This window comes from Penaeus vannamei, chromosome 34 (assembly GCF_042767895.1).
Source record: "Penaeus vannamei isolate JL-2024 chromosome 34, ASM4276789v1, whole genome shotgun sequence".
Classification (NCBI taxonomy): Eukaryota; Metazoa; Arthropoda; class Malacostraca; order Decapoda; family Penaeidae; genus Penaeus; species Penaeus vannamei.
Window position 1 is genome coordinate 2,628,400 of NC_091582.1, and position 10,000 is coordinate 2,638,399.

Genomic DNA, 10,000 nt, shown 5'->3' on the forward strand with positions numbered 1-10,000 from the left:
TTGTGGTTATTTTTTTAATCGTTATTATCATTATTATTGTTTTAAATCTCTTATTGAACTTTTTAATTCTTCACTCTTATTTTACACACAAATATATAATTTTCACATGCCATATCATGTTTTCTCTTCTTCTTCTCCCTTCTTTATCGTCATCGTCATCATCATATTTCTTTCTTCCTTGCTTACTGAAGCCGTAATTATAAGTTTCATAAAGTTTTGTATAGCGTTTGAATGATCTCTTTTGTGGAAAAAACTCTTAAATAGAGGTGTTATGATTATCACTGTTAATATCACTTTTATTTTATTTATTTGTATATTGTTTCTGGTAGCCTGGGAAAGGTTGTCAGTATTGAATTTGTTCAATCATTTGTACAAGTTCAGTAATATAAGAAAAGTCATATAAAAAGGATTTTAAACTAACAGCAGAAAGTGATGAGCCAAATTACAAAATTTATTAAAACATACATACACATAACAGCTGGAACAGAATCTCTGTGCAGGTGTTCCACTTATATATATTTGATATATATTTTTTGAAAATAATCTCTTGGAAATCAAATGCTTCATATAAAACTGGATTTTTTCTGAATTACCCTGTAGAGAAAGTTTTCTAGTTTGAATGTTATTCTGTGATTTGAAATGAGTTGTATAAAGCAATGTACTTACTGAAATGTATTGTTATATTTTTGTACTAATTTTCATAGGAATTAACTTTTTTGTTTTTATCATTTTTTTCTGGCACAATTTCATGTCATTCTAAGAACTTTTTTTTGTGTATATAACTTCACAATCATATGTAATATGTATTGTGTTATTTAATTTTTGAGCATCATGTATGACTGGTAGATACTAATGTTGTACAGGCATGAAAGTCAAACAGGATTTTGCCTTCCCATACAAACAGACACATAACAATAGTGTCAGACAACAGACTGATCTGCTGTAAATGATGGGTTAAGTATTTCTAGTTAGTATGTGTGGGATGTAGTCAGAGCATGTGCCAAGTCTGGAGAAAAATAAATGCAATTACAAGTGAGATACAAAAACGTCTCTACTGAAATTCCAAGTAGCTCATGAAAATGTGAGTGTGTGTCTTGGTAAGAGGCACACTGTACCAAGATGCGTTTGATGAGCATTCCCGTGTTTCTGAGGGTAAGTTATGCAATCCTTTTATGTGTGACCTGTTAGCACATAAGTTCTCCACCTGAAATTTTGGATTTGAAGTTCAAAAAAAGATGCAAAAGAATAATGGAAGAAGACAATAAAGATGTGTATGTGTAAATATGCAACGGACTTTATTTGTAGTTCAAAATACAAAAAAGAAGACAATTTTCTTATCATTCATGGTGCTCTAAGTGCTTGGAAATCTTGTAAAGAATAATTTGTGGCCAATATGGTCTTGCAATTGATGTTCTTTTTACGCCAATGACAAGATATATTTCTAATGTGCTTTGTTTCACCTTTATCTTTCATAATGCTGCTGTCTCATCTGTTTCATTCTTTCTTTTTTGGGTAAAGAATATTAAAAACATTTATTACAAAGGTCTTTGTAATAGTACTTTTCCTGTTAAATATTTAACTTGCCAGTTTGCATGGGTGTGAAAAGATATGTATGTTGTCAGATAATTTCTCTGTTTATGGTCTAACTAGAAGTTATTATTATTATATTGCATTGATGGAAACAATGGTTAAAACATTGTTTTATGTTCCATGAAATTGCCATACCAGATGTTATTTACACTGAAAGAGATTTATAAGAAATTCAAGATTGTTTTATATCCCTCTATTTTTATTATATTTTAAATCTTGCATGCTGTTATGAAAAAAAGTATACAATTAAGAGAAAATAGGCAGCAGGTTGGTAAATGATAAAAAGAAAACTCAAGTTGAAAAAGGAATGAAAAAATCAGGAACTGCATTACAGAATTATTTGAAAATGTTTATGAGAAACAAGCGTACAAGAAAGAAATCTTACCCAGTGTCCAAGGGAATCTTTTTTGATATTAGCAAATCGGGAAATAACATCTTATATTGGAGTATAAATGTCCACAATAAGTAAGTTTATTTATCAAAGCATGAAAATATTAATGACATCAACTAGTCTTCTGCTATTGCAAGATATTACCAATGCAATATTTGTTGAATTAATTTATAGAAGCTTAACTGAATGTCACATTTAGATTCACATTTCAAAATTACATTTAAATTACATTTTTGTATTTTACTCCCGAGCTTTTTTACACATCCTTTGTGCACTATATTGGTAAAAGGCAGACAAATTAGTGATAGTCGAAATATTTGAATACGCATTCATATTTGCTATTATGTGTAAGTGCGCTTGTATTGGCAAATATTTGCATTTTTACCAGTATTCATGCTGGTATTTGCAATTGTATGTATGAACATTTGGGAATATTAATAATGAGAATTTATATAGTTTACCGAAAATTAAATATTCAGTCAAAAATACTAATTCAATGTATTCAAGGCCAGTATTGCCAGCAGAGCATCACTGCTTGGCTTGTCATAGGGTAGCTGGCAGCATCATTTTCCTCATAACCAGACAACGACAACACCAGACAAGTCTTTTGCTGGTTTTGGCTGACATTCCAACAGGTTTGACTGTCATGCAAAAAATGTAAATAATAGTTCAGTCATCAAAGAAAATATTCACCTTTCACTATTATCGAACTTTGAAAATTCATTGAAAATCTATATTTGTACCATTATTAAAAATAAAGAAATTTCCATATAATGATAAGTTATAAGTTAGGTAGCAGTAGATACTGTATATCATAATGAAGACTGACTGCAAGTAAATTACTTCATTGCCAAATTCCAAGAGGAGAGGTCTAGATAACTGAATTAAATTGAATCATCTCTCAGCTCCTTACCCGCTCCGTGGAATGATTACCGAACGGATTTCCTGCAGTTTTCTTAGGGGAAGGCACCCAAAACCCCAGTTAGTCTTGGCAAGAAGGGCATCCAGTAAAGAGAAAGGAGCACTGACGAAATTGAAGTTACGAATAGAGATTTCCATATATAAACCAACCATTAACAGCAGAGGTACCAGATGGGTATAGTTAAAGGGATGTTGAACAGCATTGATGGTTTGATTAGCATATATCTGCTTACAGATAGTAGACATAATCAGGGCAACAATCTGGATAGACAAAACATTTAATTTTTGTGCGAACAAAGAATGAAAGGAGTATTTATAGATTTTAAGTGACCACTTGAGAGTATAGTAAACTTCCCAATTCAAATAATAGATCAGTTTCATGATAGTGTTGCTGCTGGAATTAAAGAGTTACTTTTCAATATCCTATCATGAACATCAAATAGAATGGATTTTGTAGAATAAATTTACTTTATTAAAAGTCATCAGATAAGGTCTGATAGTGTGGATGAATACAGTTATATGTTTATATAATAAAAAAAAGGCAAGACAGGAAAAAGTTCCGAAATTACATAATTTTTCTCTATAACGCTGAAATAATTAATAAGTATGCCAACAGCCCTTCATAGGTTTTTACCGCCAATTCATCTGAAATATGGGATATCATTGATTAATAAAACAATTTTATATCATGAATTTGACTAAAATAACCTAATTAAACTTAAAGTAACTCTGTTCCTTAACACCAATAAAGTGACTATATAGAAGAGGAGGCAATATCTAACCTTTATTTTGGTTAAGAGCGAGTTCTAGAAATCTTTAAGTGAATGGAAATTGCGAAGTTATCTCTGCTTTGAAACCAGTTTGCAGAAACGATAAACAGTTGACTATTAATTACAAGATATCCAATTATATGATGATCACAAGAATAGTTTAACAGTATCCTTTACGTAGCCGTAATTCAACGCGAGCTTCAAAAGTATATACTTATAGAAAATCCGTACTGGTGGGTCTAAAAAGTATTTTAGAAATGGTAGAAAACAATTACTAAAAACTCGTCTATAGATATTCATATACACGTCTATGTATATGGTCATGGTTCCCTGTAAACATTTACATGAATTACCGTTATATAAAAACCATGGAAATAAATGCACCATAATTTCTATAGGTTTTGCCGATACCAAAATTATAATAGTTTGTGCTATAATAAGTTGTAGAAATTTCCATTTTCTATAACACTTTCGGCTATTCATCTTTTAAAATTATACTTTGACGTATCTTTACATAAAACATCCTGATTTATAAAATGATAAAACATTAATCCTAAAATAATATTAAAAATTGTACAAAAAAAATAAATATAAGATTTGAAAAATGCTTGCCCCACGTCGGCTGGAACGCTCAACGGCTCGCGAATGTAAACAGTGTGAGCTGAGCCAGTGAGCGAGATGGAGGAGGAGCTGCGGTGTAGTCAGTGTACCGGGTATTACCACGTGCCGGTTATATTAGTGTGTCGTCATGCTTTGTGTCTAGCTTGTGCAGGAGCACTTCAGAAACCTGCAGCTCCGCCTGCACGTAGTGAGGATGAAGGGAGTGTTGCTCCTGCCGAAGATCTCCACGAAACATCCGAGGTGGATAAACTGTCCGTGTTGAGCGATGCTGACTCGGGCGTTTCGTGTAGTTCTCGTCCAACTAGCCTTGTCGGTGCTCCTGAAGGAGGCAGCAGCTCGGATCCGCCCCCGCCACCACCCGTGTACACCATCGCATGCCCGCAGTGCTCCGTTCTGACGCCGACAGACGAAGCGGGGGCGCAGGGCCTGACGCGGTTCAAGGTGCTGGCGGCGGTGGTGGACAAGCACCTGGAGAGGTACCAGGTAGCTGAGCCGTGCCAGCTCTGCGATGCGGCCACGGCGCCCCGACCCGCCCAGGTGTTCTGCGACCAGTGCTTAGTGTTCTACTGCGGCCCCTGTCGAGAGGCCTGCCACCCCGCCCGTGGCCCTCTGGCCGCCCACTGGCTGGTGAGCGTGGCCGAAGGAAGGGCGCTCCTAAGGGCGCGACGGAGGGAGAGGGAAGGGCGCTGCACACACCACCCGCAGGAGCATGTGTCTATGTACTGCCTCACCTGCCGTCTCCCAGTGTGCGTGCTGTGCCTGCACCACGGACGCCACCACGCACACGACGTGCACGCGCTCAACGCCGTCACCAAAACGCACAAGGTGAGTACTGACGCTAACGTCCTTATCATTCCGAGTACCGAATTTCAGCCCTACTTTGTGTCAGTAAATAGCTTCAACATGGCTTCAGGGCTGCCAGGCACCATTGCTTGCTGTCAACCCAAAATCGGCGCAGAGTACCAAACAGTCATGGGAATCTGTCAGTGTCACGGTAAATTTAGATTCGAGAATTGAGTATGTTAATGTTGAAATATTTGTAGCCATTTTGGCTGGTGGTTTAGCGTTTGTTTTGGAGGGGAGTGGGTGGGAATGCCAAAAATATGAGGTTGTAATGCAGTCTGTCTAATAATTTAGATGTGACCTGTGGCTCGGTATTTGTGTGCTTTGGTTGTGTGTGTGTGCGTGTGTACGTGTGCATGTGTATACGCCTAGATGGCAATTCGGTAATTAATTTGGTATTTTAAATATTTACCATGTTTTCTTGTTTTTAATGTATGTATGTATATCTATATATACACGTATGGATGTATGCATGCGTGTATGTAGATGTGTTGATGTATTTGTTTGTGCACGTATTCATGCATTTATGGTCAACTGGTTTTATATATGCCAAAATCGTCGATGTCGGAGCGGCGGACGCAATATAGAAAATGACCATGCATTTGTTAGATAGAAAATGAGAAAAAAAACACTGGGCATGTCTTGTATTGTCGACTACACATTTCGGGCGGGCATTAAACAAAAGTCAGCGAAGGCAAAGAATAATGCAGTCGCCGTCAGCACCAGCAAAGGCACTGAATGAGAGCGGTAATGCGGTCTCGCTGTTGGCCGTCAGTCTGGGGAGCAGCTGAGACACGGCGGCAGAGAGAGAGAGAGAGAGAGAGAGAGAGAGAGAGAGAGAGAGAGAGAGAGAGAGAGAGAGAGAGAGAGAGAGAGAGAGAGAGAGAGAGAGAGAGAGAGAGAGAGAGAGAGAGGGGGGGGGGGCTTCGGAGGAGTGCTTCGTTGGGGTCCGGGGTTTCGAAGCATTTACTTCTCTTATGGGGTTCGTTTGCGTGGGTCTCGCCCTGTTGATGGAGTGCGAATAGTGGGGTCTCGTCTCGTAGTTGACGGCTAGATGGATAGATTAGATTGATAGAAAGGTGTATTATGTACAGATAGATTGGAAGATAGATGAATGGATTGATAGAGATAGATAGACGAAGGGACGAGCGGGTTGTTGGAGGGAGAATGATAGATAGGTAGATAAATAGATAAGAGATAGATAGATGGGCGGACGGACGGGTAATTGGATTTGACAGATAGATGGATGGATAGATAAAGATAGATAGATGGGCGGACGGACGGATAGGTGGGCAGTTAGGTCGATCGATTAATTATGAATGGATTGATCCCCCAACGAAAAAAAAATAGGGGTGGGGAAGGATTCCGATATTGCAGTGCGCAAGGACTTTATTTATTATTGCCGACAAAATCTCGCCCTCATTTGCACTTCGTCCACTTGACAAGCCCGGCTCGTGAACCCGAATGGAGCTTATAATAAAAACGCGTTTTCCCGGGTAGCGAATTGCGAGCGACCACCGCCTTTGCACAGGGAAACGCGAGACCCGCACTGGCAGCCCGGGGTTTTGCATCCCCCCCTCCCCCCCCAGCTTTCCTTTTTTTTTTTTTTTTTTTTCTTTGGCTCTTTTTTTATCGCCATTCTCTTTCTTGCTTATCGCCTTTTTCTTTCTTCCTTATCGCCTTTTTCTTTCTTCCTTATCGCCTTTTTCTTTCTTCCTTGTCGCCCTTTTCTTTCTCCCTTCTTCCTTATTCGTAGGTTTTATTGTTGTTGTTTTTGGTTTATTTGACATTTTTTTCTTTTCCATCTTCGGATGCTGTTTAATTTTTCTTCTGGTTCTTCTGTCTCCTATCTCTCTTTCCTTCTCCTTTGGATTGTCTTCATCTATTTTTTTTCTTAGTCCCTCCTTTGTCGCTTGTTGCCTTTCACTCTTCCTCTTTTTTCGTCATTCTTCTCTTCTGGCTTTTTATTAACCCTTTCTTTTCTTATTTCCCTCTCTTTTTGCTCTTCCTTATCTCTCGTACTTATCCCCTTATCTTCCTTTTCTTCTTTCGCTTATGGACGAGAACCGACAGAGCTGAGATGACTGAGTGAAGGTACTTGTTTCTAGTTATCATTAGTATTTGTTTGTTTACGTATTTACTTGTTTATTTTTGGATTATGTGCTTGTGTTTTTTGTTTGTTTGTTTGTTTTTACTTGATTATTTCGATAATTTGATAGAGGATGTTTTTTTATTTCTTGTGGAGTGCGTGATTTTGTCTTCGTTATTTGCTTGTTTGTTGTTTTGCGGCCGTGTTCATTCTCTCTCTCTCTCTCTCTCTCTCTCTCTCTCTCTCTCTCTCTCTCTCTCTCTTTCTCTCTCTCTCTCTCTCTCTCTCTCTCTCTCTCTCTCTCTCTCTCTCCTCTCTCTCTCTCTCTCTCTCTCTCTCCATCGTCCTCCTGTCTGTGCTTCCTTCCCATGCCATGTTCACACTTTTTTCACGCTTTTTATGTGTTTGTTGCTCCTTCGCTCACATGTTTATTTTTGAGCATCATGCGGACGGAGCTGAGAGAAAGAAAGGGAGGGAAGGGAGGAGAGGGAGGGAAGCAGGAGGAGTGAGGAGTGGAGGGAAGGAGGAATGGGGGATGGGGAGGAGAGGGAGAGAAGGGGAGGGAGGAGGGTAGGAGGGGGGAAGGAGGGAGGGAAGGAGGAATGGGGGGTGGGGAGGAGAGGGAGGAAGGGAGGGAAGGAGGTGGAAGGGAGGGATGGGAGGGAGGGAGGTGGGGGGGTTAGAGAAGAGGGGGGTAGCTTGTTTTACATACGAAGTCCGGGATTGGATTTGTTTGTTTGTGTGTTTGCATCGTTGCGCTTATGGCCGGCTGGAGGCATGGAGGCTTCAACGTTAACCCTTATCTCTGCTCATAACACGCAGGGGAAGGGGGCAGGGAGGCAGGGGAAGAAGGGTGGGAGGTTGCAAGCGGAGAAGCAAGTACACAGAATGAGGGAAGGGAAGGGAGCTGTGTAAAGGAAGGATGGATGGAAGGGGTGTTCCCTGGGGTGGTGGTGGGGGGGGGGGGCGCAGGAAGTGGGTAGATTTGGGATAGAGGAGGGGAAGGATAGGCGACTAGAGGGGGGCGGGGGTCTGAAAAGGATGGGAGTGGGAGGAGTGGAGGGAAGAAGTTGGCTAGACTTGGGGATGGGTGGATGGGGCAAAAGTGAGATTCGTGAGGAAAAGGGGAAGGAGTTGACGAGACTCGAGGGTCGTCGGTAGGGGGGGGTTGGAGGCGATGCTAGGGTAGGGGGTTGGGGAAAGGAAAACGATGCATGGGGAAGAGGAAGGCGTTGGCTAAAGCAGACTCCGGGGGATTAGGGGAGGAAGAGAAGGAGGAGAGAGGATGGCTCTACGAAGGAGGGAGTTGGGGAAGAAAGGAGAAGATTCTCAAGGAAGGGAAAGGAGGTGGCATGATTTGGGGATTGGGAGGCGAGGGAAGGACCCTTGCCTGACGACGTTGGGGGGGGTGGAAGGACCTCTCGCATGCAGTGATTCAGCCCGGCGTCGAGCCTGATGGAAGAGGAGCTAAGGATTGGCTTTGGGTGGCCGGGGGGAGAGAGGGAGAGGAGAGAGAGAGGGGGAGAGGGAGAGGGAGAAGGAAAGAGAGAGGGAAGGAGAGGGAGAGAGAGAGGGAAGGAGAGAGGAAGACGGGATAGGGAGGGAGGGAGGGAGAGAGAGAGAGAGAGAGAGAGAGTGAGTGGGGGAGGGGGGGTATTAGAAGTTACTTTTTTCGTTTATTTTTATATTTTGTGTATTTTATTTATTCGTTTATAAAGTTTATTTATTCATTCGTTCATTTTATAGCCTTGTAACTAAGCTTTAGTCGTCGCGATATGTGATCTAGATTTTGCAAGACGGTGGGTCGTATTTGCTCATCGTTATAGTGATCGCTTTTTCACGGAATTCATTATTTTTCAGGGTAGTGCTGTCTGTAGGTGATTATTATTCATCGTTGTGGATCTCCCGTCTTCTTTATTTTTAGCCTGCCTCGCCCTCTTTTTTTCCTTTTTAACTCTTCCTTTCGTCATTCTCCTTTCCTTGTCTCTCCCAGTCTTTCTCCCTTTCTTTCTTCCTCTGTTTTCCACCCTCCCTTCCGTCCTTACCCTCCCGCCTTTCCTTCTCCTCTTCCTCCTCCCTTCTCTTCTTCCTAATTCTCATTCCTTCTCTTCTTCCTAATTCTCCTTCCTCCTCCTCCTTCCTCCTCCTCCTTCCTCCTCCTCCTTCCTCCTCCACCTCCCTCCTCCTCCTCCTCCTCCTCCTCCTCCTCCTCCTCCTCCCCATTATACATGTATCTCCCGATCTCTTCCACCTCTTCCCTCATTATCGCTCGTTTCTTCGGCCGCCATTCGTCGATTCGGCGGGTGATTAGCGCTCTCCAATCACGATTAGGAGATTAGAACCGCTTTATTATTATTATTATTTTCTTCTTCTTCTTCATCTCCCTCTTCTTATTGTTAACTCTTGGCGATTTCTGGGGAAGTGCGGGATTTGGCGGATTTAATCTGTGGGTGTTTGTAGTTGTTTTTTCTCTCTTTGTTGTTGTTTGTTCTTTGTTTGGTGATTGTAGTTTTGGTTTTGCAAGGGCAGCGTGGGTTTGTTGTCATTGTCGAGGCGGTTGTTCTTGCTGTTTTAGGTCAGTGTTTGTTTTTTTTTTCCTTGTTGGGTGTTTATTGTATTTGTTTGTTTTTTATCATTTTTTGATGTTCTTCGTTGCACTTGTTGTCGTCTTCGTCGTCGTCGCTGTTGTTGTTGTTGTCGCTGTTGCCGTTTTTATTGTTGTCATTGTAGCTGTTGGTATTGTTGTCATTGTCGCTGTTGTTGTTATTATTGTCT

General features: G+C 41.0%; 1 protein-coding gene across 1 annotated transcript; it reads left to right on the forward strand.

The window, feature by feature from the left end:
* Positions 1 to 4,327: 4,327 nt before the first annotated feature.
* LOC138859191 (E3 ubiquitin-protein ligase TRIM9-like) lies at positions 4,328 to 5,325 on the forward strand. The gene has a single exon (XM_070113326.1). The coding sequence runs from the start codon at positions 4,351 to 4,353 to the stop codon at positions 5,308 to 5,310; it is 960 nt and encodes a 319-aa protein (XP_069969427.1). The 5' UTR covers positions 4,328 to 4,350; the 3' UTR covers positions 5,311 to 5,325.
* The last annotated feature ends 4,675 nt before the right edge of the window (positions 5,326 to 10,000 follow it).